Below are 15,568 nucleotides of genomic sequence, written 5' to 3' on the forward strand. Positions count from 1 at the left end.
TGTGTACAACCACATGATGAACCAGCCTGCCTCCAATTTAGGCTTAAAAGACGTCTTATAGTAAAGACAGACTATGTTCATTCCTGTTTCTGATTAAATCTCTGTTTCTCAGGGATGGGGTTATGCCCAATCTGTAAGTTTAACTACAAATACTTTTGTCCTGCCTGTTCCAAGAAACGACAACAATGTCTTTGTTTCAAAGTTATTATAACCATCTTGCAAACTTACCTTTGTTTCAACACGTGATTATGATTGTTATGACTACCTTGTTAGGACCACCTTGCAATCATGTCTTTGTTTTAGGAGGTCGCTATGCCTAACTTGTTATGTCTATGTTCTTTTCTGATAACCCCGCCTATTTTGCCAGTCAAATCCCTCATTTAGAAACCCCCTACCCAGCCGGGCAGTAGTGGCACACGCCTTTAATCCCATCACTCGGGAGGCAGAGACAGGCAGATCTCTGTGAGTTCCAGGCCAGCCTCCAAAACAATACAGAGAAACACTGTCTCAAAGGAAAAAAGAAAGAAAAGAAACCCCCTATCCCTGGGTTGTAAAGACCTTGTCTTCATCATGTACAATGATGACCTCTTGAATCCCATCTTAGGGGGAGGCAGCCCGTGCATGCAAATAAAAAAGCTTGCTTTAACCCAGGCAGTGGTGGCACACAACTTTAATACTACCACTAGGGATCTATGAGTTCAAGGTCAGCCTGGACTACAGAGTGAGTTCTGAGACAACCAGAGCTGTTATACAGAGACACCCTGTCTTGAAAACAACAGCAACAAAAATTTACATCCATTGTATATAAAACCATACGTTTAATGTGTCTATGAGATTTGGTGGAGGTGTAGAAGTCATCCCAGCAGACAGCTGTGACCAGAAGGTAACCTGGAAACACTTCCAGCAAGCACCCTATAGTAGAAGTTCTCCAAAAACAAAAGATGGCTGTGACTACTCTAGAAAGGGTCTCATTCTTTGCTCTTCCTCTCACACATGCATTTCTAACTTTGCCTCCTTTCCAAACTCAGAAGACTTCTATGTTAGGTTCATACAGTGCTACAACAAAGTACCACAATACAAGCAGCTTAAGACACTACTAATACTAATACTAATACTAATACTAATACTAATACTAATACTAATACTAATACTAATCATTCTGGAGGTCAGAGGCCGACAGTAAATGTTGATGACACAACGGGTTCCTTCTAGTACATGCTGAAGAAAAACCTCCAGCCTTTCTCCAATCTCTGCCTTCATCATCACGTGACCTTCCCTGAGCATCTCTGTGTCTTCATCTTCTCCTTTCCCTGTATCGGTGTCTTCTTTCCTCATAGGAAACCAGGCTTGTTGGACTATAACTCTCAGCAATCTAGTGTCTTTATCTTAGTGAACGGCATATGCAAAGCATGTTATTAAAAAAAAGAGGGGTCACACTCCTAAGACCTGACTTTTGGAGTCACACCATTCATCCCAGTGTAACCACCAAGCAGCACCCTTCACACCAGATCAAAAACATTGTTAGCAGGGCTGAGGGTATCAAAGTCCTGGTTCAGAGCCTGAGTTGACCTTTACATATCTTTGCATACAATGTATATAGTTAGAAAATGTATCAAGTCAAGCCGGGCGTTGGTGGCGCACGCCTTTAATCCCAGCACTCGGGAGGCAGAGGCAGGCGGATCTCTGTGAGTTCGAGGCCAGCCTGGTCTACAGAGCGAGTTCCAGGACAGCCTCCAAAGCCACAGAGAAACCCTGTCTCGAAAAACCAAAAAAAAAAAAAAAAAAAAAAAAAAGAAAATGTATCAAGTCGACAGACTAAGGATACACAAACTTAAGGCAGGGGCCTCTTTGTTTTGTTTTTGAAACAGGGTCTCACATTTCCCAGGCATTCCTGAACTTGTCATGTAGCCAACTGGCCTTAAACTCTCCATCTTCATTTGCCCCACCTCCTAAATTCTCAGTCTACATCTTTGATATGAAAAAAAAATTATGTACAATCTATTTTTCAGAAGAAAGAATAGCCCCTTCAAACTAAAATTGAGACCAGCTGTTGTGGCTCACGCCTTTTAATCCAAGAATGAGGCAGAGACAGGAGGATCTCTGTGAGTTCCAGGCTAGCCTGATCCATATAGGGAGTTCCAGGACAGCCATAACTACATAGTGAGACACTGTCTTGGCAACAACAACAACAAAAAAGAAAAATAATAATAAAAGAAATAAAATTGCTATTTGACAGTTTGACAAAACAAAAAACAAAAAACAGACTGGGGATATAGGGATTAGTTGGTAGAATGCTTAGTTCAAGTATATGAGATCCTGGGTTTGATTTGCACCAAATAAATAATAAGGGTTTCTTTGTTTTGGGGTGTTTTATTTTTCTTTTTGGTTTTTCCAGACAGGGTTTCTCTGTGTAGCTTTGGAGCCTGTACTGGAACTTGCTTTGTAGACCAGGCTAAATATGATATAAAATACAGCTGAAGAGATAGTTAGATGTTGGAAGGCACTTGCTGCTCTGCCAGAGAACCTGAGTTTGATTCCCCAGATCTGTGTCAGGCAAACCACAACCTTGTGTAACTCCGGTTCCAGGCACTGACACTGCTGGTTTCCTTTCTCTTTCAGATGATTTTAGTTGTAGATGAGAAAACTTTTACTCTTGCCGTCTTCTGTGACATCCCAGCACTCGGGGCAGAGGCAGGCAGATCTCTGTGAGTTCGAGGCCACCCTGTTCTACAGAGTGAGTTCCAGGACAGCCTCCAAAACAATACAGAGAAACCCTGTCTCGAAAAACAAACAAAAAAACAAATAACATAAGTCAGGTACAGTAGCACACACCTTGAATCCCAGCACTAGGAAGGCAAATGTAGTTGGATCTCTGTGAGATACAGGCCAACCTAGTCTACACAGTGAGTTCCAGGACAGCCAGGGCTTTGTAAAAAGACCCTTTCTCAAAAACAAAAACAACAATGTCATAAAAACCCTAAGAACCTAATCTGAATAAGGCCAACCCGACCTACATCAGACCCTATCACAAAGGGGAAAAAAAAAGGTTACTCTGGTGGGGTCTCCAAATGACCTTTATTTCCTATGAACTGGACACTTGCTTTTTTTTTTTTTTTTTTTTTTTTTTTTTGGTTTTTCAAGACAGGGTTTCTCTGTGTAGCTTTGGAGCCTATCCTGGCACTCACTCTGTAGACCAGTCCGGCCTTGAACTCACAGAGATCCACCTGCCTCTGCCTCCCAAGTGCTGGGATTAAAGGTGTGTGCCACCAATGCCCGACTTGTTTTTGTTTAAAACAGGTATTGAAACATAGCCCAGCACTCCAGAGAGGTAGGCAGGTACATCTCTGTAAATTCATGGCTAACCAGTTCCAGTCTAGCCATGATACCTAATGAGACCCTATCTCTAAATAAATAGTTTAAAAAAAAAGATATCCTAGGCTGACCCTGAATTTGCAATCCTCCTGCCTCACCCTACTGAGTTGTTGGAATTACAAGTGTGAGCCACCAGCCTGGTTTCTTTCCATCTTACTTAATTTTTTTGTTAAGTTCTGTGTGTGTGTGTGTGTGTGTGTGTGTGTGTGTGTGTGTATGTGTGTGCGCGCACACATGTCATCATGTCATCTGCAGGTGCCCAAAGACCAAAGGTATTATTAGATCTTTGAGCTGGAATTACAATCAGTTGTTAGCCACCAGATGCAAGGTGTGGGTTCCAAGAACTAAAGTCAGGTCCTCCAGAAGAGCAAGGAACCACCTCTCCAGACCCTTGGCCTCTTTAAATTTTAGAATGATTTTAATTTTACAAAACAATCATGCTTTTCAAAAAAAATGTTTTTCTCTCCATAAGATGACCTGCCCAGTCTGGCGTTGGTGGTATATGCCTTTAATCCCAGCACTCGGGAGGCAGAGGCAGGCGGATCTCTGTGAGTTTGAGGACAGCCTGGTCTACAGAGCGAGTTCTAGGACAGCCTCCAAACCAAAAAAAAAAAAAAAAAAAAAAAAAAAGATGACCTGCTCATTGAATTTACATCCACTCTGATATTCCCCCTTTCCCTTTTCAGCCTCTTTGGTGACAATATTAAAACTATGTCCACCATCCTACCTGGGCTCATATGCCATCATTCCATCACAATCCGTGCTGCTGTGGTTTCCAAGGTTTGTTTCTTTCTGGAACAACTGCCAGTAAATGTGAAAAATGGATGCCGTTGTTGTGAATCTCCTCCAGCCTCAACTGACACATTCATCTTCACGCCAGGCGCTCCCCCTCACACCTGTCAAAGGCTGGGCTCATTCCCTACAAATGTGTTTCGAGTTTCCAAGTCCTGCCTGTGTGTTTCAGCTGGCACTGGTCACAGTGTTTGTTACCTGGGCAGTGGTGGCACATGCCTTTAATCCCAGAACTCAGCGTTATGATAAATCGGGAGGGGAACCTTCGAGGACTCCATGGCAGGCAAGGGTGACCTAGCTGGAGAGACAAACATGCCAGGCAGACAGAGCCTAAGTGAGAAGTTTTATTAGAAAGCGAAGGGGGGAGGGGAGGAAAGAGAAAAGAGGTAAAGAGACACAGAGACAAAGAGAGAACAGAGGGGAAGAGGAAGACAGGAAAAGTCCTGTCTACCCTAGACGAACAACAGGAAAGATAGTTGGAAAGAGAGCATAAGTGGGCAGGGGTTTTCCTTCCTTCCTTCCTTCCTTCCTTCCTTTTTTTTTTTTTTTTTTTGGCTTTTGGAGACAAGGTTTCTCTCTATTACTTTGGAGGTTGTCCTGGAACTTGCTCTGTAGACCAGGTTGGCCTCAAAGGGGGTCTTTCTTTCAAAGGGGTCCTTTGCACCTGTATGCAGACTATGCAACCATAGAACCCTGGGCTGACCAGGATACCGCCTGAGTGTATTCTGCCAGGTGGCAGGGGCAGGCCAGCATAATGCCTAAATCCTTACACTTGGGAGGCAGAGGTAGGCGTACGTCTGTGAGTTTGAGGCCAGCCTGGTCTACAGAGTGAGTTCCAGGACAGGCTCCAAAGCTACACAGAGAAAAAAAGAAAAGTGTTTGTTAAACTAAATTATAAACATCAATACTCTACCAAATCCAGCAGGACAGGGGAGGACAGAAAGAGACTTCAGTTATTTGAGTCCAGTAGCTTTTTGTTGTTGTTTTGCTGTTTTGAGACAGGGTGTCAGACTAGCCTGGAACTTGCTATGTAGACCAGGCTAGCTTTGAACTCATAGAGACCTTACTGCCTCTGTCTCCCAAGTGCTGGGATTATAGGAGTGCAGTACCGGGGCTGGCTTTGTAAAGCTTGTTTTGTTTTGTTTTGCTTTTGCTTTTGAATCAGAGTCTCACTATGTAGACCAGACTGACTTCAAAAGACAAGAGATCTGGTTGCCTTTCCTCTCAAATGCTGGAATTAAAGGTGTGGGCCATGATTGCCAATTTTTAAAAAGTATTGTGAATACATGGGCGCAGATATATACAAATGAATACAGGTGCTGGCAGAGGCCAGAGGTGTTGGGTTCCCTGGAGTTTGAGATATAGGTAATTGTGAGCTGCACAGTGTGAGTGCTGGATTAACTTAGGGTCTTCTGTAAAGTCAGTGCGTGCTGTAGTCTGAGTTTTGTTTTGTAAAACAGGGTCTTGCTGCGTAGCCCAGGTTGGCCTCCAACTCAAGGTAATCCTCCTGCATTCCCCTCCCAAGAGCAGGGCATATAGGCGTAGACCACCACACTACCTGCTGCCAGACTTTTGTTTGTTGAGACAGGTTCTCACAGCGTAGTCTTGGCTGGCCTAACCCTCCCTCTGTGGTTACTAAGCTGTCCTCACATTTGTGACAGTCCTCTTGTCCCTGCACTCTGGGTACTCGAATGTGGCTGTGGGCTTTGTATTTGTTTAGGTTCTTTGGTTGTTGACTTTTGTTTTTATTCTTTTTGCTTTCTGAGACCTTCTCACTTTATAGATTAGGCTGGCATGGAGTTTGTGACAGCCCTGCTTCAGCCTCCAAGTGCTGGGGTTACCGGGATAAACTGTGTCATGTTTTATTATCACTTCAGCTATGTAGTTCAGTTCCCTCTCAAAACCACAAAGACAGCCAATGAGGCTTCATTAGGTATTCAAACACTACAAGCATTTGGATGGTTTGCCTTTCTTCCCTGCTGTCAGGGCCTCCTCGTGCTGACTGTCTCTCTGTGACTTCATTCTTTGTCTCTGGTTTCTTTTGCTACTTTGTGACCTCATCAGAGGTGCAGTTTAGCCCATGTGGGTCAGAGGTCCCAGAGCCTGCCTGGCTCAGACTCAGCTGTAGAGACGGGGCTAGAGCTGATCTCTCTGCACCCCCTCCTTGGACACAAAGTGGAGGTCTACTTCCAGTTCCCATCGGCCTGCAGCAGGTGATTCCATTTGACTTAGATAGAGGCCAAGAGTGTGCCTACTGCCATCCCTACAGTGCCCCTAATGGCTAGAGTCCAACCCATGGCGGTCTCTCCACCATCCCAGGGCAAACCAAGCAAAGTCCCTTCAGCTCTAGAACTGCCCAAGAGGCTGGCGCCAAACCTGAAGAAAAAGACGGAGTCTCTGGGAGAGGAAGAATCATGCATACTGAGGGCCACAGCTGCAGCTCAGACCCTAGCCAGTATCATCCGGCCTTGTTATGGCCCCTATGGCCGGCAGAAGTTCCTGATGACAGCTAAGGGAGAAACAGTTTGTACAGGTCATGCAGCGGCCATCCTGAGGGCTCTGGAGTTGGAGCACCCAGCTGCCCAGTTTGTCCGAGAAGTAGCCCAAACACAGGCAGAGAACACTGGGGATGGCACAGCCTTTGTAGTTCTCCTGACAGAAGCCTTGCTGGAGCAGGCCCAGTACCTTTTGTGTGCTGGCTTAGCTCGAACCCAGCTCCGGGAGGCCTTTGCCACGGCCACAGCAGAAGTCCTGACCGCTCTACCTTCCCTGGCCATCCGCTCTCTAGGGCCTTTGGAAGACCCATCCTGGGCCCTCTATTCTGTGATGAACACCCACATGCTGTCCGACACAGAGTATTTAACCAAGCTTGTGGCTCACGTGTGCTGGGTTAACAGGGAGCCAAACGGCAGCTTCAAGCCTGAGCGTATTGGCGTGTGCACGCTGCAGGGTGGAATAATGACTGATTCTCGCATTCTCCCGGGGTTAGCAATATCTGGGAAGCCCTGTGGGCAAAAGACTGAGGTGCCAGCTGATGCCAGGGTGGCCCTATTCATTTGCCCTTTCGGTCCCACAAACCCATTTGCATTGGCCACACCCCGTCTCTCCACACCCGAAGAACTACTAAGATTTCGGAAACAAACTGAACAAGTGCAAAAGGAAATAACCCAGCTGGCCGCTATGGACATTAATGTGGCCGTGGTGTGGGGGGAGGTTAATGAGAAGATAGTGGTCCAGGCTGACGACTGTGGCATCATGGTGGTTCAAGCCAATTCCCGAAAGGAGATGGTCTACCTGAGTGAGATGATGGGTACTCCTCTGCTAACTCGGCTGCTGCCCCCCCTGGAGCCTGGGAAGTGCCAGAAGGTTTACAGGCAGGAGCTGCAGGACCATGGTGCAGTAGTAGTGTTTGAGTGGGAACCTGGGAGCGCACCGTCTCTCACCGTGGTCCTGAGGGGGCCCACCATCCAGGGACTTCGGGGTGCAGAGCAGGCTGTCTACTATGGCATCGATGCATTCTCCCAGTTGTGTCAAGATCCCAGACTGCTACCAGGAGCCGGTGCCACAGAAATGGCTCTAGCAAAGATGCTGACAGACAAAGGAAGCCGACTGACAGGCCCCAATGGTCTGGCCTTCCTAGCGTTTGCCCAGGCCCTGAGTTCTCTGCCTAAAACCTTGGCGGAGAATGCTGGCTTGGCTGCCCAAAGCGTGATTGCAGAAATGAGTGGAATTCACCAAATCGGGAACTTCCTCATTGGCGTGGGAACAGATGGAATAATAAACGTGGCCCATGAAGGGATTTGGGACATCCTGAGGGCCAAAGCCCAAGGACTACAAGCAGTTGCTGAGCTGGTACAGCAGCTGGTGACAGTAGATGAGATCGTAGTGGCCAAGAAGACTCCTCCTGTCTACCAGCAGACTTCAAGACCCACCTCGAAGGGAAAGGGATCCTCATCCCTGAGAGAAAAATTTTTTGGAAAATATGTATAGTGACATGCTAAATAAAGTAAGGATTGTCCCCCAAATACCGATGTTTTCCTTGTCTGGGGCTGCTAGAGTCAGTTTGTTTGTTTTTGTTGTTGGTTTTTGCAGACAGAGCTTCTCTCCAAGAGTCCTGGTTGTCCTGTAATTTTTTTAATTGGTATTTTGCCTGTATGTATGTCTGTGTGAGGATATCCAATCTTAGAGTTACAGTTGTGAGCTACCATGTGGGTTCTGGGAATTGAACCTGGGTCCTCTAGAAGCCCAGTCAGTGCTCTTAAGCACTGAGCCATCTCTCCAGGCCCTGTCCTGTAATTTGATTTGTAGACCAGGTAACTACTAAGGTGTGGGCTACTACACCCACTAGAGACAGTTTCTAACCTTCTAAAAGGCTTATTTGTGTGTGTGTGTGTGTGTGTGTGTGTGTGTGTGTCAGAGGTGGGGTGGGGCATGGGGGTTGATATGTGGGTATGAGTATTTTCACGTGTGTGCAGGAAGGTCAGAGAGGGTGTCAGATCCCCTCAGGCAGTTGTGAGGGTCTATTTGGGTGCTGAGTTTGGAACTCAGGACCTCTGGAAGAGTAACAAGCACTCTTAACCACTGAGCCATTTCTCCAGCACATGTAGTCAGAGTGTAGAGCAACATAAAAATGAGTGTGGCGATGCAGGTCTGTACTCCCGGCCCCAGGAGGTGGATGCAGAAGGATGAGCAGTTCATGGTGACTCAGTGAATTTGAGGTCAGTTTGGGATACATAAGACCCTGTTTCAAAACCTTAGGGATGGGGACTTAGCTCAGTCGGCAGCATGGTTCTCTACCATGCACAGGATCCTAAGGCCCGGAACAAATACCTGGAATGCTAGCAGTTGGAAGTTAGAGATAGGAAGAGCACAAATTCAAGGTCACTTTCCCCTTCTGTTACTCAGTAAGCCTGAGGACAATGGCAGCAATGTAAGGCCTTGTCTCAGAGGAGAGAGAATGAGAGAGAGAGAGAGATTCTTTTTAGTAACAACTCCATTCCAAATCTTGGCTTTTCTATTTCCTGTTTCTCTCCATCACACCTATTTCTACACCAACAGCAGATGCAAATGTAAGTTCTAATAATTTCAAATGCAGTACCTACACTTTGGGGGTGGAAAGAAAAAAACTGCAGCCATCTTTTTGCAACTCTTAATGTCCCTTGTACAGTAACAACATGTGTGGATTTCTATCCACTGTAATGCTCTGAAAGAACCACTTCCGACTTAGAAGACTGGCCAGTAACTTTCCAACTATCTGGAAAAAGGACAGTATCATTTTCAGACACCCACCCCAAAAAAACAGTTTTTAAAACTAATGTAGGAAAAGGAGCCATAATTTTGTTTCTCTGTGTAGCTTTGTAGACCAGGTTGACCTCACACTCACAGACTTCTGCCTGCCTCTGCCTCCCGAGTGCTGAGATTAAAGGTGTGCGCCACCAATGCCTGGTAGACTGAGTCTTCTATAACTGGAGTTACTGACTGTTTTTAGAGAAGCCCACACCTGTGCTGTCTTTCTTTTCTCTCAGAACCTCTTCTTAGACCTTATGCTTATGTTCAAAGTCTACATTAAATGTACGTAATTTAAAATTAGAAGCCAGGATAGATTACTCAGTGGTTGAGCTGATCTCACAGAGAACCTAGGTTCAATTCCCAACCCTCATAACCCACAATCATCTGTAAACTCCAGTTCCAGAAGCTCCAACATCCTTTTCTGGCTTCTGTGAGAACCAGGCCCACATTCCCTTCTTTCTTTCTTCCTTCCTTTCTTCCTTCCTTCCTTCCTTTCTTTCTTTCTTTCTTTCTTTCTTTCTTTCTTTCTTTCTTTCTTTCTTTCTTTTTGGTTTTTTGAGACAGGGCATCTCTGTATTGTTTTGGAGGCTGTCCTGGAACTCACTATGTAGACCAGGCTGGCCTCATTCACAGAGATCCACCTGCCTCTGCCTCCCCAGTGCTAGGACTAAAGTTGTGTGTCACCACCGCCTGGCAATACAATGTATTTTGAGTATGGTTTCCCTTCCCCTGCCCTCCTCTTTTTTTTTTTTTTTTTTTTTTGGTTTTTCGAGACAGGGTTTCTCTGGCTTTGGAAGCTGTCCTGTAATTAGCTCTTGTAGACCAAGTTGGTCTTGAGTTCACAGAGATCCGCCTGCTTCTGCCTCTCAAGTGCTGGGATTAAAGTTGTGTGCCACCAACGCCCTGCTTGCCCTCCTCTTCTTTCAAGATAGAATTCTGAAAAAAATTTTTTTTGGTTTTTTCAAGACAGGGTTTCTCTGTATTGTTTTGGAGGCTGTCCTGGAACTACCTCTTGTAGACTAGGCTGGTCTTGAACTCACAGAGCTCCGCCTGCCTCTGCCTCTCAAGTGCTGGGATCAAAGGCGTGCGCCACCAATGCCCGGCCCTGAAAAAAATTTTAATCAAATAAAAACCATCATTTGGACCAGTGAGATGGTTCAGCAGGTAAAGATGCCCACCCCTGGAACCCACAGGATGGAAGGAAAGTGCTGGCTCCCACAAATTGTCCCTTGAGCACCATGTACTTGGAAGTGTACATGCACACAATAGATAAATATAAACAAAGCCATAATTATTTTGCAACAATATAAATATGGCTCCCCATTTTAGTTATAATTCTACAGTTCCAAAGAGTGGGATTACAGGCGTATAGCACCACAGAAGGTCATAAGTCTTCAGGTGTCCACAGCTGGCCTATTCAAAAGAAGACAAATCTGCACACAACAACAAAGGTAGGGAAGTCAGGCAGCTACCGACAGGGCTCAGGAGGAGAGTCTGAATGGAGTGCCGCATGAAAGACATGCCAGTATCTCAGCCTACCCTCCTCCACTCCCCACTCCCACTCAAGGGTCTCGGAACGGACCGGGTCCTTGTGCACGCTGGGTAAACGCTGCTGCAGCCTTCTACACCCTGGCAATGCCCCTGTGTATCTCAGGTTCTTTCAGACGGGGCTGATGGCCATCTCCACTTGGCATCCTGCCTCCTGAGCTCTCTATACTTCATGCTTGACCTAAGAACCAGGGGTGTGAGCATCATTTACCATCGAGGATAGCCCATTGTCAACCTGTGGGGCTAATGGACAGCTTAGAGCTTGAGAAGTAAGCATTGTTCTGGGTAGCCATTCCACACCACTCTATCTGTATCATCATAGAATCAAAGTAGCAATAATCCTTAGTAAGGTCTGCATTAACATCCCAACATAGGACTCAGTAGAAGTACTGGCAAATGGAGAAGTGGACCAGAACTTCACGGCGGTTTAGTAGATCCCCATCTTCTTCTGGGGCTGTAGAATGGAGGTCTCCTTGCCAGACCTCCATCCTCAGGCGTTGGCTGAGGTCGGCTCCACTGTCTTCTTCTGACATGTACTTCTCTTCCATCCCAGAAGTGCAATGCCTGGGGCTCATCCCCATCCTGTGGATCTGCCTCTTCCCAGGTCCTTCCACGTGTCAGTCTCATGGTTGCACTCTCTAGGAGTTGGTGTGACGAGCTGAAAACAGAAGACAAGACACAGAAAAGCAGAATGAAAATGAGAGCTTCTAATCAGGAGAAAAGAAGGGAGACAGCAGGCTGACCGCGTAGAGATGGCAGCCTGTTTTGGTATGGAATGTATTGTTTCCAAACCTCCCTCCACAAAATCCCTGCAGTCATGAAGAAAAACGTTATGCATTCTAAACTGGGGGTGGGGTGGGGTGGGTGGTGGAAGAGGCAGAGGCTAACCTGTGCCTTCCCTCATATCTGAGCAGATCTTTCCCAGGAGCTCCTTACCACAGAAGGACTCCTTCCCAGCATCCTTTGCTTGTCTTCACAGGTTAAGCACTCTTGGTGTATAGGTCAAGGAATTGAGAAGGACAGTATTCACAAGAACAGGGGCTGCAGATAGCACATAACTCAGTTGTTAAGAATACTTGCCTAGCCGGGCGTTGGTGGCGCACGCCTTTAATCCCAGCACTCGGGAGGCAGAGGCAGGCGGATCTCTGTGAGGTCCTTGAGGAATGTTATAGGAACTCTGAAAATAGTCCTGTCTACAGCAGGAAGTAGAAGTGTCCTACAGGCTCAGCCCCTTCCTTTTGTTAGAATTGCTAGAAGAGGACAAACACTGCTCCACTCCGTCACTCCCAACAGCCCGAGGAGTTCCCTTAATCTTTCACAAACCGTGACTCAAGTCAAATTGGGATTTTTACACAGAGAAGAAATCCAGACCTAGTTGCTCTGGAGATATTTTTAAAGAATTATTTAACGTTTTATGTCCATTGGTGTAAAGGTGTCAGATCCCTGGAACTGGAGTCACAGCCAGTTGTGAGCTGCCTTGTAGGTGCTGGGAATTGAACTTGGGTCCTCTGGAAGAGCTGAGCCGTCTCTCCATCCCATTGATGATAATAATACAGATGGCTGAGGAAAGGGTGCCTGCTGTTCTTCCAGAGGACTCAAGTTCTGTCCCCAACACCCACTCTAGGTAGCTCACAACTTCCCGTGACTCCTGCTCCAGGGGAAATGATGACCTTCATCGGCACCCACAAGTGTAAATATAAATAAAAACATGTAAGAATTTTGAGATGGGGGTCTCTCTACATAGCCTGGCTATTCTGGAACTTACTATGTCGGATCCCCTGGAACTGGAGTTACAGAGAGTGGTAATAGACCATATGGGTGCTAGGAACATGACATAGGTCCTCTGCAAGAATGACAAATTCTCCTAACTGCTAAGCCACCTCTCCAGTCCCAAAATGTTTTTAAAAACTGAATTATGCCGGGCGTTGGTGGCGCACGCCTTTAATCCCAGCACTCGGGAGGCAGAGGCAGGCGGATCTCTGTGAGTTCGAGGCCAGCCTGGTCTACAAAGTGAGTTCCAGGACAGCCTCCAAAGCTACAGAGTAAATCCTGTCTCGAAAAACCAAAAAAAAAAAAAAAAAAAAAACTGAATTATTTTATGTGCGAGTGTTTTTTCCCTACGTATATATATTTGAAAAGTCTTGCAGGTCAGAAGAGGGCGTCAGATGCCCTGGGTGTGGAGTTACAGATATTTGTGAGCCACTGTGTGTGTGTGTGCTGGGATTTGAACCGAGATCCTCTCCAGGAGCAGCAGATGCCATTTTTTTTTCCACCAGTTTTTTTGTTTGTTTTTTGTTTTGTTTCGAGATAGGGTTTCTCTATGTAGCTATGAAGCCTATCCTGGCACTGGCTCTGTAGACCAGGCTTGCATTAAACTCACAGAGATCCTCCTGCCTCTGCCTCCCGAGTACTGGGATAAAAGGCATGCACCACCACCACCCAGCTCCATTTTTTAGTGTGTGTGTGTGTGTGTGTGTGTGTGTGTGTGTGTGTGTGTGTGTAACAGCTCTGGCTTTCCTGGAACTCACTATGCCAGGCTGGCCTCCAACTCAGAGATCTGCCTGCCTCTGCCTCCAGAGTGCTGGGATTAAATGTGTTAGTTACCAGTACCTGGCTTTCAGCAAATCCTCTTAAACACTGAACCATCTTTAGACCTTCAGACCTTTTGCTGTTGTTGTTGTTGTGTCCAGGGAAGCCAGAAGAGAGCATCAGATCCTCTAGAACTGGAGTTATAGATGGTTGTGAGTCACTATGTGGGTGCTGGACATAGAACCTGGTCCTCTGGAAGGGCAGCCAATGCTCTTCAGTACTGTGAGCTATCTCTACAGACTTTGTTGTTTTGTTTTGAGACAGGACCTTAATACGTAGTTCTGGCTAGCCTGGAACCTTGGAGCTCAATTATATAGACCAAAGATCTGCCTGCCTCTGCCTCATATAAAGAAAAGGAATGGTACAAGGCAGGAAGGAGGACAGGCACTAGAGAACCAAGTGGGCATGTGCTTCCCATGGGAGAATAAGGGAACATGACAGAGACATACTGGTGTGAGCATGGGTTCTTCAAGGGAACCTTGGAATTAATTAGTGTGAGCCAGACACATCATTTCGGTGGCTCTCCAGCTAAATTTTTTTTGTTTGTTTTTGTTTTTTGGAGACAGGGTTTCTCTGTTATTGTTTTGGAGGCTGTCCTGGAACTACCTCTTGTAGACTAGGCTGGTCTTGAACTCACAGAGCTCCGCCAGCCTCTGCCTCCCGAGTGCTGGGATCAAAAGGCGTGTGCCACCAATGCCCGGCCCAGTTAAATCTTTTTTTTTTTTTTTTTTGGTTTTTCGAGACAGGGTTTCTCTGTATTGTTTTAGAGGCTGTCCTGGAACCCACTCTGTAGACCAGGCTGGCCTCGAACTCACAGAGATCCGCCTGCCTCTGCCTCCGGAGTGCTGGGATTAAAGGTGTGCGCCACCAACGCCCGGCCCAGTTAAATCTTAAATGCTCTTACAAACGTGTTCCTCCCCTGTTCAGTGGCTTTAGAGGTGATAAGGGTCATAGGAAGGACTGAATCCTCCCTCACTTGGAACCCTCCACCAAGGTCCATCCAGATAGAGATGTACCCTAGGATAGGCTACACTGAAGTGAGGACAGATTTAAGTCACCTCAGAGCCATACCACACTCTGCTGTATTCTGCCTCTTGGCCATGCAAGTAACAGAGGGGTTCGGGGCAGGGAATACACCAGAGTTTATTGCCTCTTCTAGCTCTCTTGAGCTTTTTCCACCATACCTAGGCAGTCCCCTCACAGATCTCTCACGAAACAATCTTTCTGGCAATTCTTTCTAGAAGACTGAAACTAGCCCAGGAGGGCAAAACACAAAATACTCTGAAACAGGCTGCCTTTTCCTGAGAGTGAAGTGTCCTCCCAAATCAGGTGCTCAGAGAGAGAGCCATGGTATGTAGCTAACTAAGAGCCTTCCTTACCATACCTACTTTTTTGGGGACACCCTGAGCTACACTTCAACTGCAGGCATCACCACCTTCACCTGAGGTCTGGATGGACTGGTCCTGTAACGGCCAGTCAATGCAGGCACTGGTTTGCACCAGGGCGAGCTTACCACTGAATGTGCTGCCTCCCACTTCTCACCCAGCATTCCAACAGTAACAACAGCACAAAGATGCTCCCAAGTCTGAACATAAACACGACCTCATTCAGTTTTCATACCAACCCTGAATAAGCAAGACCACTATTACCCCACTTCACAGAGGAAGAAACTGAGACTAATATAGGGGTTGGGGGTGGCTGTCAGTTCCCAAGCCTGCTCTAGGAATAACTGTGTGGCTTTTAAAACCCTTCCGGTTCTAAACCGTAAAAATTCTCCAATTTGATTCATTTGAGATTACAAAGCTAACAGTGAGTGTTGGATTAAGAACCTGAGATGAACCAGTTGGTGACAGGCTAATTCTCCTAAAACCCGTTAGTTCTTCCACTATTATCCTAACAGCACTCAAGAACACAGAAACCCAGCTGAAGGCTCCCTGCCCTAGAGGAAGAAGACCACGTGGTTATCCTGCACGCAGGT

The 15,568-nt window shown here is 46.4% G+C and overlaps 1 protein-coding gene and 1 long non-coding RNA gene across 2 annotated transcripts; one reads left to right on the plus strand and one right to left on the minus strand.

The window, feature by feature from the left end:
* Positions 1-6,226: 6,226 nt before the first annotated feature.
* Positions 6,227-8,189, plus strand: Cct8l2 (chaperonin containing TCP1 subunit 8 like 2). The gene has a single exon (XM_005084210.2). It carries the CDS (start codon positions 6,442-6,444, stop codon positions 8,152-8,154), a length of 1,713 nt encoding a protein of 570 aa, XP_005084267.2. The 5' UTR covers positions 6,227-6,441; the 3' UTR covers positions 8,155-8,189.
* A 2,569-nt stretch (positions 8,190-10,758) lies between these two features.
* On the minus strand, positions 10,759-12,766 carry LOC121137036. Its single transcript, XR_005874244.1, has 2 exons — positions 11,938-12,766; positions 10,759-11,659 (listed from the first exon to the last, which is right to left on the minus strand). It is a non-coding gene; the product is annotated as an uncharacterized LOC121137036 (long non-coding RNA).
* Between the last annotated feature and the right edge of the window lie 2,802 nt (positions 12,767-15,568).

Source organism: Mesocricetus auratus, unplaced genomic scaffold (assembly GCF_017639785.1).
Source record: "Mesocricetus auratus isolate SY011 unplaced genomic scaffold, BCM_Maur_2.0 Super-Scaffold_100676, whole genome shotgun sequence".
Taxonomy (NCBI): domain Eukaryota; kingdom Metazoa; phylum Chordata; class Mammalia; order Rodentia; family Cricetidae; genus Mesocricetus; species Mesocricetus auratus.